Source organism: Pongo abelii, chromosome X (assembly GCF_028885655.2).
Source record: "Pongo abelii isolate AG06213 chromosome X, NHGRI_mPonAbe1-v2.0_pri, whole genome shotgun sequence".
In the NCBI taxonomy this organism is placed as follows: Eukaryota; Metazoa; Chordata; class Mammalia; order Primates; family Hominidae; genus Pongo; species Pongo abelii.
In genome coordinates this window covers 115837471-115853660 of record NC_072008.2, presented here as the reverse complement: position 1 = coordinate 115853660, position 16190 = coordinate 115837471, and the positions used below count along the sequence as shown (strand labels likewise).

General features: G+C 46.4%; 1 protein-coding gene across 9 annotated transcripts in view; it reads right to left on the bottom strand.

Annotated features, from left to right (window-relative positions):
* TMEM164 (transmembrane protein 164) overlaps nucleotides 1-9491 on the bottom strand; it is a 188397-nt gene extending 178906 nt beyond the window's left edge. Inside the window, exons 1-3 of one of the 9 annotated variants that reach the window (XM_024240851.3) lie at nucleotides 9287-9491; nucleotides 8480-8564; nucleotides 7899-8180 (exon numbers count right to left, since the gene is read on the bottom strand). In XM_024240851.3, coding sequence (XP_024096619.1) covers nucleotides 7899-7907 — 9 coding nt within the window. In that variant the 5' untranslated portion in view covers nucleotides 7908-8180; nucleotides 8480-8564; nucleotides 9287-9491. Of the gene's footprint in view, nucleotides 1-7898; nucleotides 8565-8881; nucleotides 9001-9286 lie in introns of those variants that run through there. The other 8 variants (XM_024240853.3, XR_008518139.1, XM_063721228.1 and 5 more) reach the window with 8 other exon arrangements.
* Nucleotides 9492-16190: the final 6699 nt, after the last annotated feature.

Sequence of the window (16190 nt, the reverse complement as noted above, 5' to 3'; positions counted from 1 at the left end):
TGCTATCTCATTTCTCACATTTAATGTCTGTTCACTTACCCCAATGTTCTGTGCCTCTGTTGTTGACAGTGTGGGCCCTCCTTGGGACAGCACAGAGAACACAATTTTCTATCTCATCCCCTATCGAGGATTCAAGGGCATCTGCAGTTCGCTTATCAACAGCCTAGAAATGACAGAGCATTCCTAGAGTTTCACTTAGTTGGCCAAGGGAGAAGTAAGACATCTACCCCTGATAATAATAAGCAAATAATTCCAGGTTACAGTTGAGACACTTTTCTGTGAAGGAGGAAGCAACTCTGTGAACTTATGGTAGGAGCTCTCAAATTGAGGTCAAAGGCTCACAGGCATTAGAATCATCTGGGAGTTTGTTATAAATGCAGATTCCCATCCTCATCCTAGACCTGCTCAGAATTGCTGTGAAGAGAGCTAGACATCTACATTATAACAAGCTTCCAAGGGATTCTTTCACAAATAAAGTTTGATAATCACTGCTCTCCACATCCATCTTCTTCCTGTCTACTTGAACCCTGGGTAAGTGAACAGATATTAAATAGGAGAAATGGGGAGATAGCACATAGCCTTTGCACTTATTGTTTCTTATGCCTAGAATTGCTTTCCTTCCTCCATCACCCAATGAATTCCTACGCATTCAAGTACATTTATTGAGCACCTGCTAGAGCCAGTCCCTGTTCTAGGCACTAAGAGAACAAAAACCAAGGGTCCTTGCTTTCATGGAGCTAACATGAGCCAGCTCAAATGCCACCTCTTCTAGGAAGCTTTCCTTAATTGCATTAGGGAAAAAAAAGACCCCCGTCCTCTATGCTTTGTTCAAATCTGTTACTATACATGTAATGTTGTAATTTAGTTCATCTATTTCCTTGTCCTTCTCATCAAAACTGTGAGCAAAATGAAGACAAAGGCTACTTCTTTTTTTTTTTGGTTTTGTTTTTGAAAGTACATCAGCAATGACTGCTTCTTATTGCTCTTTGAATCTCCAATGCCTGGCACCAATGTTTGGCACACAATAGGCATTCGATAAGTATCTGTTGAGTGAACCCAAGAAAAACTCCCACGAACATTTAAAACAAGAGTCCTGCAAACAGAGAGTTAGCATGCAACAAACCATGTGTCAATATTCCCTCTTGTTAGTCCCTGCAGATCTTAGAGACTGGAAGGTGGGGGGATATAGAAGGACTGGAGGGATATATTCCATATATCCCTGGAAGGTAATAAAGGTGGCCTGGTTGAAATACTCCATTGACATAACTAACAGTCACCAAACAAGCCACTGGAACTCTGTAGCTACCTTAAAACCCTCTTCACAATAACTTGGGGCCCTTATCCTCTAATCTGAATCACACTATTTAACAGGTATTGAGGTGGTGCCAGAACACTTAATGCCTTGCCCACAGATCACCCAGACTCATGCTCAATTAGGATGGGCACTGAAACCAACTTCCCACCTAATTACTTCAGCCACTAGATAATGTCTCTAAAAGTGGGGTCCAAGGTTGACCAGCATTAGAATCACCCAAGAGCTAGTATAAATGCAGATTCCCATCCTCACCCTAGACCTGCTCAGAATCACTGTGTAGAGAACAAGGTATCCGCATTATAACAAGCTTCCAAGAGACTCTTTTACAAATAAAGTTTGACAATCACCGCTCTCCACATCCAGAGTCTCTTCGCATTCACTCAGCCAGTTACTGGCAGGAGAGGAGCACCTGAGACAAGACATTCTCAATTTAACAAAATATATGAAAGACCAGGAGAAGCAGAGAAACCTGGCTCTTCATTTCAATGAGGCATAACAATGAGGTATCCAATGAAAAAGAGAAGAGGGGAGAAAAAGGAAAAGTGAGTCTCTGGCTTAATAACATTTTTTATTTATATGATATTAAGAAGCAAGAAAGTTGGCATGTCCAAGAGATTAAGATCAAGATCCAACAGTGTAATTTCCTGATTGGGAGAAAAGCAAACAGACACTTTGGGCCAAGAGTAGAGATTCTAATAACCAGCTCTTTGTGATGGAAATTCTACAAAAAGATGTGTAAGCAGGAGCTGAGATTGCCTCACTCCTGTGGCTATTTCAAAAAACAGGCAGAAATAATTTTTTTTTTTTTTTTTTTTTTTTTGAGACAGTCTCACTCTGTCGCCCAGGCTGGAGTGCAGTGGCGCGATCTCGGCTCACTGCAACCTCTGCCTCCTGGGTTCAAGCAATTCTCCTGCCTCAGCCTCCCAAGTAGCTGGGACTACAGGCGCGTGCTACCACGCCTGGCTAATTTTTTGTATTTTTGGTAGAGAGAGGGTTTCACCGTGTTAGCCAAGATGGTCTCAATCTCCTGACCTCGTGATCTGCCTGCCTCGGCCTCCCAAAGTGCTAGGATTACAGGCGTGTGCCACCGTGCCTGGCTGGAAGATTCTCTTAATAGGAACATAGGGCCACCAGTGGAGAGAGAAAAAAGGAAAGCAAAAAGTCAGTTCCATCAATCAGTCAGTCACCATTATCCAGGTACACATTAAACAATTAATGTGCATATACAGGATTATATTCAGCTCTGCAAGGAGTTACAAAGGAAAAACCCACTATTTCTTTACTTTAAAAAAGTGTTCCCACTAATGGTGGAGAAACATTAAAGAAACATGCAAAAAAAAAAAAGATCTGGCCAAACACAGGATTACCTACATGCATACAAAGGTATTCATTAAAGAGCCCAACATTCTGACGTGTATTCAGATGGCTGGGAAAGGACAAAAAGTGTTACTGGAGTCAGGTCAGGCTCCTATGGAAAGGTTTCGTAGAGGAGAATCTTCAGGGGAGTATTTACAGAGGGGGAGGAAACTAAAAACAAGTCCCACAAAGACTGAAAAGAAGGTGGCACATCTGTGGCAAAGAAAGAAAAATTCTGTGAGCTTGTGGATCATCCACTGAGTAGGGGCCAGCAACATACTGTTATTTAAAAGCAAGCTGAGTTGTATTAACAGGTGCAAGGCATGAAAAGACTGGGAAAAAAAATATTTCCTCTCTGCTTGGTGTGGGCTGGACCTCTGGTAAGAGTTACAGTGTCCAGTTTTACATGCCATGCATCAGAAAGGTATCCAGACACAGGCAAGGATCCAGAGAAAAGTAACAAAAATGATTAGAGGAATGCCTTCTAGAAGCTATCAAGAAAGGTATAAGGAGTTGAGCTTTGTCGGTTTCTGAGTCTGAAGTTAAAACTATATTGGTCATCTGCCATCTTTGACCAGTTTTGCCCAGCTTCTCTGCTTAAGTGACCACATAATTATTCAGAGAATTCAAATGCTTCATTTCCATGTGGCCCGTTTCACAGAGAAGACTGAGATAGGAAAAGGTTAAATAGTTTGCTGAGGTTCCTGTAGCAAGCCATGAGCAAAACTAGCATCATAATTTTAAATCCTGGGGCTGTCTGTGGGTTGTTTAATTCACCGATCCACAACACCTCTCTTTATATGGACGCCCCCAATGACTGTAACAACGAAAGATGGAAAAATTCTCTGCAAATTTCCCTGGGGGGAGAAATAAACTAAAAAGGAATGTCATGCCTCACTAGTGAAGCCCATATAAACATCATCCCCTTGTATCCCCCTGGACTGATGACACAGGACGCAGTCCATCTGATAAGCTGTCAGCAGATGGCTGGATCCCTTATTGTACCCATTACCCACCAACGTCAATTCCAAGCAGGATGATAATCAGTGCTCCAGACAACAGATGGAGAATGAGGAGGTGTGTCTGGTCTGAAGTCAAGGGGGAAAACAGAAAGCCAAGTTTCTCAAATCCATCAGGTTTTCTCTAAAACAAATTCATCACATAACAACTGGAATGCAACAGTGTGTATTCAGTGAGCTGCAAAGGGTTTCACAAAAAGCTCAGGACTTTCTGAGTGTGTGTCATTCTACACTTTTAGCAAGGAGAGAGGAAGTAAGAAAATCAAACAGTGAACCAAAAGCGGGTAAGCCATATTTGGTTGAAGTTAGATTTCTAATATATTGTAAAGAAGACAAAAAATCAAATAGCTACAGCAACTCTAAAAAAGGATGGGATTCAGTGTTACTCACTAAAAACCAACAGCTTGGGACTAAGGGGTCAACAGCACCAATTATTCTTTGCCAAATGTCCAGCCTGGATACAGCCTGCCTTATGCGCATAGACATAGAGGGTTAAACTGCATATGCTGCACTCCACCAAGTTCTGTGCCTAATCAGGAGATGTTGGCACAGACACATAGAGAACCAACAGGAATTGGACAATTAAACAAGACATCCCAAATGGGATCTTTTTCTTAAGTTTCTAAGACAAAGACAATATAACTGGACTCAAGGAGGGTAAAGGGCCACTAAATTAAGACCACCAGTCTTTACAACAATCAGTCAAACTATCTAGCATTTTAACCCTTCTGTTGAGAAACTGTAGATTTTTAAGACTTAAATAGCTATGAGAATCTCTTCCTAGCCCAGATTCCCACTGTGGCAGCTCAGTTCTATAGCCACCTGTGCCACTAACTTACTGGGTGATTTTTGGTAAACAGTACAGTCACTCCATAAATTCACTCCCTATCACCCATACATGCCAAAATCATAAGCAAAAAGGGACTAGCCATGCTTGAAGAAATACTTACTGGTATAATTGATAGACACCACTGATATTTAGTAAGGGGTTTAGCAACCATGTGGTAACCTTGGTGCTTGCTGATCTTGAGAACACTCAAGTATCTCTGGCTGGAGGCTTAGCTGTGAGATAGTGCTAGGTCAACCATACATGCCTGTATCAGTCTACAGTCCCAGGACACATTTGAGAAATCAGACAAGGCCAAAAAGAAATCTGACAGGACGAATATTAATCAATAACAGAACTTGGACACAAGTACTGCCCTTCCTTATGCTACTAAAGTTGGCAGTCACCCAAAGGCAGCATGGCTATGATGACAGCCTGTGTAACAAGGCCTTGGGAATGAATATTTTGCAGACTGAAAAATGAGAGATGGGGAGACTAACCAATTTCCCTCCAACTTATCTATTTCCTGGCCTAAAGCAATACCTCCCTTGTTACAAACTTACACTGACTCTCTGAGGAAGAAGGCCTTTTTATAAAGCCAAAACTGAGTCATCCTGTTGAGAGACACATATCAGACATGTCTCTGCTAAGCTATCCCTTTCACTTCAGCTAATATCTCTCTTTCCTTGTTAGGACTTCTAAATTCCACAGAATTTGCCACTACAACATAGCCTAATTCAGCTAGTTCACTTGCCAAACATTTCTTTGTACATAGTATCTCGTCTTTGGAATATACACTGTGGCAGGAAACATTTTAACATCCCTTTCTCCAGGCCTAAGCTAAAAGTAACAACGTATATGAAAGTACCTTATAAACAGTTAAGTGCTAGATAAATGCAAGGTATTATGGTATTCTGGGTATACATACTATCATTGGTCATTGCTGCAACCAAGTCAGAAAATTATTTCCAACCATCTGCTGTTAATTTTTTTTTTTTAGGACTCATCAACTTTTAAAAATCCATACATTCCTGCTTCCCAGGAAAAGCCATATGGAGGGTATAGAAAGTTGATTAATCAGAGGCTAGGTCTCCTGGTACGCCAGGGGTTACTATTTAAATGATACAAAGCAGTGATTTAGGGGAAAAGGGCAAAGAAGCATAATTCTGATGGGGCTCAAGAACTCCTCGGCATGGCTCTGTTCCATGCCCCCATCCTAAGGCTTCAGAGTCCTAAAGTGCCATCAGCCTCTGCATGTGTTCCCAAGCATGGCCCTGGGGAGACACAGAGAGAAAACAATGAATGGGGACTGGCCACCCAACTTCCACAGAGAAGAAACTAGCTTCCTTTTTTTCCACATAGGAGGTCAAAAGCATTTCAGAATAGCTCTCTGTTGCATACCCATCTACGACTTATGGAGACAAGAATCACATAGACTGTCAAGAGCTAGGAGGGCAACTCTGCCTCATTTCACAGGTAGGCAAACTGAGGCCCAGGAAGAGTACTTTCTCCAAAGTCACACAATGAATTAATGCCAGCACTAGGTCTCCAGAGTCTTCTAAGAGCCTCTAAAAATCTTGCTTCTAAAAACCATGGTGTTGCCAGTCTTGACGTCATCACATCAGCCGCAGCTCCAGTCAGGCTGAATTTAGTCCTTTGTTGACCTTCTAGATATGTGATTGCCAGAGGCCTCAAGACCACTTTGTAGAAGATGCACCCTTTGACCCTTACCACCTGCCATCCTAAAAAAGCACTCCTGTCCCGACAGCCTCACACAGCATCGGCTGAGATGCGTTGTTTCCTATCATTAACAAAAAGCCCATTCATAAAAAAAGAAAGAAAGAAGACTGGCTCAAATTTACACAGAAGGTCTAGCTGGGACAGCCCTAGACTTCCTGTGAATGGCATCACTTCCCAAGAAGCCCTCTCTTAAAAAATGCTGCCCACTCCAGCCCCGATGCTTACAGCCATCCAATCAAAAACAGCCGCTTTATTCCAAAGTTATCCATACCTTCTTACCATATCCGCAAGAAGGGAAGGGGCTGGGGTCATTCACCACATCCAGAAGCCTGCAATCAAATGAGTTCCTAGTATCCAAGCCATGGGTAGAGAGTGTGGTGCTCATCTGCCTGAGTCTTCCCACAGGACTGCCCCACCACCCACCGCCACCCTCACTTTGGGGTTGACAGCTTGCAACCTCAAGGTGGATGAGTTTGCTTTCCAACCCAGGCACTAATTCATCTTTTGGCTGCAAGCAAATGACCTGCCATTCCTAAACCCCTCCAGGCCTGTAAAATGGAGACAATAATCTCAACCTCCTGCCCCACGCTAGGCTGTCACAAGTCTCCAAAGAATAACCTTCTACAAACATAAAGGCAGTAAAGATGCTAATGACAGGTTTCAAAACTGCCCCTGAATAAAACACACCGGGTTTTCCATAGCCTGAAATCTAAAAAAGACTGATTGCTCTCCCAGTCTCCTCTTCCTCCTCCTCCATGATTTTATAGCTTTAGAACATCTCTCCACACAGGCTGAGTACAGACAGTCTCACTCTTGGTCCTCACCCAGATTATTTTTATGTATCTGGCAACTTGCCTTTTCAATCCCATTTGTTTTCCTTAGCACCGCTAATGGGTGGAAGTCGAGGAGGTAAAGAAATCAGCTTCCTAAGCACCCTTGGACTATGACCACAGGAGACAGAATGACAGTAATAGGATGGAGAGGTTCGCAAAAAAAGAAATACCCTCTCACCACAGTGATCACCAGCCCAAAGTTCACATGTCAGCCTGGGGACCTGCTTCAGAACTCACTTAGTAGGAGCTTGGTGCTGCTCCAATGCCTCAAAATGCAAAGGCAGACCTCACTCTAAGAGCATACACTCCCAAATGAAAGAGTCATTAAGAGAAACCTGTAAAAGTATTTCCCCAAAGTACCACAGTGTAGATGAGAAAGTTTATGCGACCACCTCCAGGAAAGAGTGTCACCAGGCCCCTGGGAAATTAACTACCACAGAAGGTAAGGGAGCTGGGTCATGGTCCACTGATGTGATTCAGAAAGGGCACCTGGCTGGGACTGGACTTCCTGCTTGTGAAAGGCCAGGGCACGGCAGGGCTGGGCTGGAAGGGAGGGGCAGCCAGGGTGAGTGCCAGTCGTTCCTAGGGTTCAGGCACAAGGTTCCTCACCTCCACTGTGGGGCTGACGCATTGTGCAAAGGTGAAAGAAAGCCAAACCTGAAATCGGCAGAAAGGCAGCCACTCGTTGGAAAATCATTTTTAAGGGTCCCACTGCCCGCCGGGATGAGGTGCTGTACACTATGGAGTGTCCTGAGCACATAAATGACTCTTATCACTTAGGCTGCCCAGGAAAAAGTCAACAGACTCACATGCATCATGGTGACCAGGTGACAGGGGTTGAGCAGGTAGATGACGGTCTTGGTGGCGAACTTAAAGCCCACCTCCACCCCGAAGGTCAGGCACAGGGCTACTAAGAGCAGATTCTTGCTCAGGCTCTCCTTGCCTTCCTCTGGCCGCTGGGTCACCTGCTCTGGCTGGCTGCCAGGGCTACCCCTACCGTCCTCCTTCGTCTGCCTCAGGATGTGCCGCAGGGCCACCAGGATCTCCAACAGAGCCAGGGTCAGGACCACCACACTTTCCAGCAGCCGCTGCTGCCAAGAGAGGAAGGCAGCACAGTCGGGGCCCCCATTGCCTGCAAAACTGGGGTCCACGCCCCCATAGAGCCAGTCCAGGAGACTCTGGTAGCTATACCGGGACATGATGCAAAGTGGTTCCCCTTGACCACAGTACAGGAAGCAAGAGTGAGATGGAACACAAGCCCAGAGGGTTGCCCGGGTGGTGGACCATGTAAGGCGGGCACACCCCCACAACCCCCCTCCAGACACCAGGACACCGAGAGTAGGGGAGGGGAAGCTACACGCAAGGCCCGGGGTAAAGTGCTGGCTCTAACTTGTCCCCACGGCTGTCTGGGGGAGCCCCCCGCGCTTCTCCAGTGGCCACCAACGAGGCAGGGTTGAAAGGAGCCGTTGGCCAATCTAAAAGGAAGGAGAGGAAAAAAAAAAAGGTCTCAAAGAGGCAATTGCACCGGGAATTAGGAAGCGGGAGGGGTAACTAGCGAGGGAAGAAAACGGGAACGGGGCAGTGGCGAAGCAAGCAGGGGTCAGGGGAAGCCGGAGGCCGAGAGGGTCAGGGCGGGGGCCAAGGAGACCCGGCAGTGCTGCGGCAGCGAACCGGGAGCCAAAAGGGGTCAGAGCTAGGGGACACGCGGAGGCAAGGAGAGGAGCTAGCGGGGCCGGGCAGGCGGGGAGGGCGACGGGGATGGCAGGGACGCCGGACTCCTCGTCTCACGCACTCGCCACAGAGGGATCTCTTACTCCTGCAACCGCGTGGCCGTCTCTGCCCCCAGCTAGCAACTTCGCCGCCGACGGGCCCCTCCAGCCAATTTAGAGCCGTCCTGGTCCAGCCTCCCGCCCCCGGGTACACCCCCGAGCCCCCAGCTCCACCCTCCGGCCCCAGACGCCCGCCCTCCCGGCAGCACCACCCCCAGCCAGCGGCCCGCCCGGGACCTGCCCCCCTCGCGCAAGCAGCGGAGGGAGGAAGCCAGAGGGAGGGCGGGAGGCCGGGCCAGCCGGGAGCTGGACTAAAGCTGGCCCCTGGACTAAAGCCGGCCCCCTCCCTCCTCCCCGGCGCCGCAACCTCCCGCACCTCCCGCCCGGCCCCGGGGACCGGCCGCCGCGCCCCTCGGGGCTTCACTCACCGGCAGCTCGGCCCGCGGCCCCGGATCCGGCTACTGCTCCGCTCCCGCGCTCTCGGCGCCGGGCGCTCGGTTCCCCTGGCGGCCGCCGCCGCGGCGCACGGCTCCTCCTCCCCGTCTTCCTCCCCCTGCAGCAGCCGCGCTCGCTTCCTCCTTCTTCCCCTCCCTCTCTCCTCCCCCTCTCCGCTGCCACCGCCACTGCCTCCCTCCTCCCGTCCAGTTCAGCTCTGGCCCCACCACACGCCCTCGGGCCACGACTACTCCTCCTCGCCTCCTTCCCTTTTCTGCCTCTGGTACTCCCCTCACCCGTCCACCATTCACACCTCCCACCCTCCGCAGCTTCGGCTCTCCCTCCTCCTCCCTCCTCCGGCTCAGGCTCCGCCTCCTTCCGCCTCCTCCCTGGCCTGCCTCGTCTTCTGCACTCGGAGCCTGCACGCGTGCACAGCCACCCTCCTTCACAACCGTGAACAGAATTCGCCCCCTCGGTGAAGCCCTGTTGACTGGCTCCGCCTCCCGCGACCTGGTTCTCCAGGGCACTTCTTTCTATACTGGACACGTAGTAGGCACTTAGCTGGCCCGCACTAACTTCTTGTGCAGCGAATAAGCCTTTCTAGTAATGAGCAGCTTGGCTTTGGGGTGTGTGCTGGGTATGGCCGGCTCCTCTTCGCGATTCCTCCTTTCTGCCACGACTCATGCAAGACCAGAAAGGCATCTTCTCTCCCCTTTCTAGCCACAGCCCCACTCCACACTTAAGTGCCTAGGACAGGGGCTTCATTTCCCTGCTCCTCCACCTCCTGCTCTGATCCAGTATTTTCTCTCTACCTCTTGCCACACAGACCACCCCTGCCACACCCTCTCCCTCCCCCACTTCTCCCCACCCCACTTCTCCCCTTTCTCCTGACAGGCCTTCAATGGTAGGCCAGTGGGAGGAAGGGAGGCTTCTCGTGACCTCTTTCCCTCCCCCTCTTCCCCCCTTCCCCCTCCCGAGAGCAGTTACTTCCTAACCTACGCGTGGAAAAGCCAGCCAGGACTATATGAGTGTGGAGGAGCAGCTCTAAGCCCAAAACCTGGATAAGGGCAACTGACGGAAATAAAATTCCCTCTTCTTACCTGCTGCTTTTTACCGATCGGCTGTTTGCTTTTCTTGAGACAAGGGACAGTAAAAGGACCTTCTCAGGACCTTCCTCATGTTGATTTAATATTTATTGAAGACTCACGATGAGTTAGAAGAATATCCAGAAAAACACAGTTAGGCACCTTGCCTAGGAAACACTTTTGGATGTTGGCTGCAAGCCAGGCTCAAAACATAAAATGCAATCTACTGTATTATCAGGCCATCGCCCTCCCGTTTTTTCCAAGTCTGGTTTTCCGAACAAGTACAGCCAGGTAGCCTTGTCTGACTCCAAGTTTTGTACAACATCTACCATAGGCCTGATGTTCTCCAAGTGTCAGAGGCGTTAGAACCAGAGCGACTCCATCTTGAACAGGGGCTGGATAAAATGAGGCTGAGGCTGAGACCTACTGAGCTGCATTCCCAAGAAGTTAGGCATTCCAAGTCACGGGATGAGATAGGAGGTCGGCACAAGATTATAGGTCACAAAGACCTTGCTGATAAAACAGGATGCAATAAAGAAGCCGGCCAAACCCCACTAAAACCAAAAAGGTGATGAAAGTTACCTCTGGTCGTCCCCACTGCTCATTATATGCAAATTATAACGCATTAGCATGCTAAAAGTCACTCCTACCAGCGTCCAGAAGTTACCGTATATGGTCTGAAAGGGGGAGGAACCCTCAGTTCCTAGAATTGCCCACCCCTTTCCCGGAAAACTCATGAATAATCCACCCCTTGTTTAGCATATAATCAAGAAATAACCATAAGAATTATCAGTTGAGCAGCCCAAGCTGCTACTCTGCCTATGGAGTAGCCATTCTTTATTCCTTTACTTTCTTAATAGACTTGCTTTGACTTTACTCCGAATTCTTTCTTGCCCCGAATTCTTGCTCGAGGTCCAAGAACTCTCTCTTGGGGTCTGCATCCAGACCCCTTTCCAGTAATACGAGTGCCAATTAATAAACAACAACAAACAAGGCTTGATTCAGAGGCTCACTAGTTCATTCTCCTTAAGTGTTTTGTTAAATCCTCAGCAACATAACCGAGAAACATTAAGGACAAAGCTGTGGAGCACCTAGCAATGGAATACAGCATCCCGAGACCTCAAGTTGCTATCTTCAAGGAAGCAAGAATGAGGATATAGCACTTAGCCAATGGCTTCAGTAATCCCTCCAATTTCCATGCTGAACTTCTGTTGAGAATTTGGCCTAGACTGTCCTGAGTTTGCAACAATGACTATGGTTAATAATGACTGTAGCCAGGCCAGTTTTCTTTTTCACAGGCATGTTGAAGAAAAAAGCCAAACTCTGTAAAATATTTGAGGAGATTTATTCTGCACCAAATGTGAGGACCATGACATGTGACACAGCCTCAGAAGGTCCTGAGATCCTGTGCCTGAGGTGGTCGGGTTACAGCTTGGTTTTATACATTTTAGAGAGACAGGAGTTACAGCAAAGATATAAATCAATACATGTAAGGTATACATTGGTTTCAGCCTGGAAAGGTGGGACATCTCAGGTGGTTGGGGGAAGCTCACAGTCATAGGTGGATTCAAAGACTTCTGACTAGCAATTGGTTGAAAAAGTTAAGCTTTATTTAAAGTAAAAGAGTTGAAGTCAGCAGAAAGAAATGCTTAAGATAAGGGGTATTGTGGAAGCCAAGATTCTTGCTATGTAGATGAAGCCTACAGGTAGCAACCTTCAGAGAGAATAGATGTAAAATCTCTTATTGGACCTAAAAACGTGTCTGACTCTTAGTTAAATCTCTCCTGGATCATGAAAGGACCTGGAAAGGGAAGGAGATTCTCTACAGAATGTAGATTTTCTCCACAAGAGATAGCTTTGCAAGGCCATTTCAAAATATGTCAAAGAAATGTATTTTGGGGTAAAATACTTTGATTTCCTTCAGGGCCTGCTTTCTGTCATGTGGTGCTATACCAGGGTCAGGTTAGAATTTGGTATTTTATTGTCACGAAGAGTCTGTTTTGTCAGTCTTATGATCTCTATTTTAATGTGAATGCTGATCAATTGTGCATAAACTCCAAAGAGAGGGGGTATAATGAAGAATGTCCTCGAGGTTTTTTGAACATGGGAAATTCTGTGATGGTTTCTGTCAAGGTTTCTAATGATTTTTTATTGTGGTAAAATATAAAATTTGTCATTTTAACTATTTTTTCTTTTCTTTTTTTTTTTTTGAAATGGAGTCTCGCTCTATTACTTAGGCTGAAGTGCAGTGGTGCCATCTCGGCTCACTGCAACCTCTGCCTCCTGGGTTCAAGCAATTCTCCTGTCTCAGCCTCCCAAGTAGCTGGGATTACAGGCATGCACAATGTCCAGCTAGTTTTTGAATTTTCAGTAGAAACAGTGTTTCACCATGTTGGCCAGGCTGGTCTCGAACTCCTGGCCTGAAGTGATCCACCCACCTCGTCCTCCCAAAGTGCTGGGATTACAAGCGTGAACCACTGCGCCTAGTTGTTTTAACGATTTTTAATTGTACAATTTAATGACTTTAATCACATTCACAATGTGCAACCATCACTACTCTGTTTCTGAAAGTTTTCATCACCCCAAATAGAATTCCTATACCCATTAAGCAAAAAAAAAAAAAAAAAAAAACGTCCAACCTCCATGAGACAGAGTCTCACTCTATCCCCTAGCTAGACAGGAGTGCAGTGGTGCAATCTTGGCTCACTGCAACCTCTGCCTCCAAGGTTCAAGTGATTCTCCTGCCTCAGCCTCCTGAGTAGGTGGGATTACTGGCATGTGCCACCATGCCTTGCCAATTTTTGTATTTTTAGTAGAGACTGGGTTTCACATTTTGGCCAGGCTGGTCTTGAACTCCTGACCTCAGGTAATCTGCCCGCCTCAGCCTCCCAAACTGCTGGGATTACAGGCATGAGCCACTGCATCTGCCCAGCCTGAGCTAGTTTTTCAAGTTTTCTTTCCAGGTCCTCTTAGCCAAGGTAGGGGGTGTGTGTTGGGGGGTGTGTCTGTTCAGTCATTTAGGGGGCTTAAAATTTTATTCTGGGTTTACAAGTAGAATAACAAAGTGTTTTTAGGATATGGATTCGAATCTAACCCCATTTATATTATTTACTTGCTGTGTCACCTTGGACAATTTACTCAACCTCCCTGTGCCTCAATTGCCTCATCTATTAATTGAAAGATACTATTATCAAATTGATGAGGTTATGCACAGTCAAATGAGCTGAATGTTGGGGACCATAAGGTAGTGTCTGGTGCATAGAGAGGGTTCACTAAGTGCTCCCTATTATTACCCATCCCTGCATTTGCATGTGTACACACACCCAAGCACGTGCACGCACACACAACCTCAAATTCAGTGCCCTCCCCCACTTCTGCATAAACAATCCTACCATCCTTCAAAGCCCACGTAAAATTTCACTCCTTCCAATCCCCCTCCCTCAGCTCCCGGAGCTCTCTCCCTCCTCTGAACTTGTACAGCATTTATTGCCTGCACTACTCATTTTATTCTGAATCACATACTGCCTTCCATTGTTCTCTCATTGTGACTCTTGTCTCCCACACCAGGCTCTTTGAGAGCTGGGAATGGATCTTAATCTTTTCTAAACCCCACCCACAGCACCTAGCAGAGTGGCAAACTCCTAGTAGGCACTAAATAAGCACTAGGAGATTGTTGTCCCCATAAGTAAAAGGCAGGTAATAATTGAGCTGAAATGGTATGTTGAATTTAGAACTGCAAAAGCTGCAGGCAAAAGTCCTGATCATATCTTTGCTGGGACACAGGCCAGAGCTTTCTTGTCTCCAACCAGTAACAAGAGCAAATCAACTTTGCTTTTTAAGTAGATCCTTGAAGCACAACAGTGAAAACGGAGCCCAGAATCCAGGCTTGGTTCAGTGAAACCTTGGGGAAAATCATCTCTCTGTGCATCTGTGTACTCAGAAGCAAAATGAGAGGGTTGGACTAGAATGGTCTCTAAAATACCTGCTGGCATTAATCTTCTATGATTCTACGAACTCAACCTTTCCACCTTTTTATCCCAGTCTGGTTTGAATCTTAAAGCAGAAAGATAATCTACCTACCTGACTTGGAGATATGAGCCTGGGGAGACAATGCTCTAAATTCTTTTGGCCAAAGTGCCTCCCAGCTATGAACACAGCTGACCTACTGTGGAGGGAAGTGTCAGAAATTATAACCTCTGTTGTACCACAGACAAACTGAGGTTCAGAAAAGTGAAGTGACTTGCCTAAGGTCACACAAGTTCGTGGCAGAGTGAGGACTAGAACTTGATGTTCTAACACCCAGTCCAGTGATCTTTCAACAGTAGGAGCCAGAGCAAGCTCGTTCTCTTTGACTTCATCATCTTACCTTTTCTCCTCCTGCACTTTATTCTTTGAATCAACTCCTACCACTCTGTCCACAATGGAACCTGAGAGTCGAATGCATACATGATCTTTCACAAGCAAAAACAATGCACACTCCCAACATTATATGAAGTGTTCGCAGTAAAAATAAACTGCATATGTATGGGGGATGAAGAGAGAAGTCTTTGTCTTAATTTGACGGTCTGCTTACTGCTTCTGCCACCATGCAAAACATTCGACACCAGCATTCATTCTGTAAGTATTTTCTGAGTCTCTATTATGTTCATAGGAATGCTCTATTGCCTGTGAGCAATGTCCGCTCTCAAGGAGCTTAAAATTCAGCTAGGGAGATACTCACAAACAAGGGAGGTTAGGAAACAATAAATAAGGGAAGTATAAACACAAGCCAGGCAAATATGAGCTGCTACCACAAGAACAAGTCTTGTATGTGTCAAGTGAGTTTTACTAACAAGGAAAGTGAGAAGAATTCAGGCATAGTTCAACACCAAGTAAAGCCATCTATGGAGAGAAAGGTCAGCATGGCAGATACCCTAGAGATACTGACAGGAAGGGAAAAGGAGGAAGCCTCCTGGAATGCTAGCAATGCTCTGTGTCTTGATCTGGGTGATGTTACATGGATGTATACATATGTAAACCTACACAGAGTGCACACTTTAGAGTTGTACATTTGACTGTATGTCAGTAATGCCTCAATTAAAAAAAAAAAAGTTCAGAAAAGAGGGAAAACACCAGGAGCAGGAATTGCCAGGAACATGTTCATAGAGGAAGAGGCAACGTTTGATTGAGGATGTAATAAATCTAACCTACTGGATGTTAGCTCTGGCTCCAGCACTTTAGAGCAGGGGTCTCCAACCCCTGGACTACACACCCATATCAGTCTGTGGCCTGTTAGGAACTGGGCAGCACAGCAGGAGACGCGTGGTGGGCAAGCAAGCGAAACTTCTTCTGTATTTACAGCAGCTCCCCATCACTCACATTACTGCCTGAGATCCGCCTCCTGTCAGATCAGTGGCAGCATTAGATTCTCATAGGAGCATGAACCCTACTGTGAACTGCGCATGTGATGGATCTAGGTTGCGCACTCCTTATGAGAATCTAATGCCTGATGATCTGTCACTGTCTCCCATCACCCCCAGATGGGACCATCTAGTTGCAGGAAAACAAGCTCAGGGCTCCCACTGATTCTATATTATGGTGAGTTGTATAAACTGTTTCATTATTTATTACAGTGTAATAATAATAGAAATAAAGTGCACAATAAATGTAACCTTCTTGAAACATACTGAAACCACGCCCCCTCACCCTGCTCCCCCACAACCAGTCCTTGGAAAAATTGTCTTCCACAAAACCAGTCCCTGGTGCCAAAAAGGTTGGGGACTGCTGTTTTAGAGTCATTTGGCCAGTTTTTTAAAAATACTGATTTTGGAGG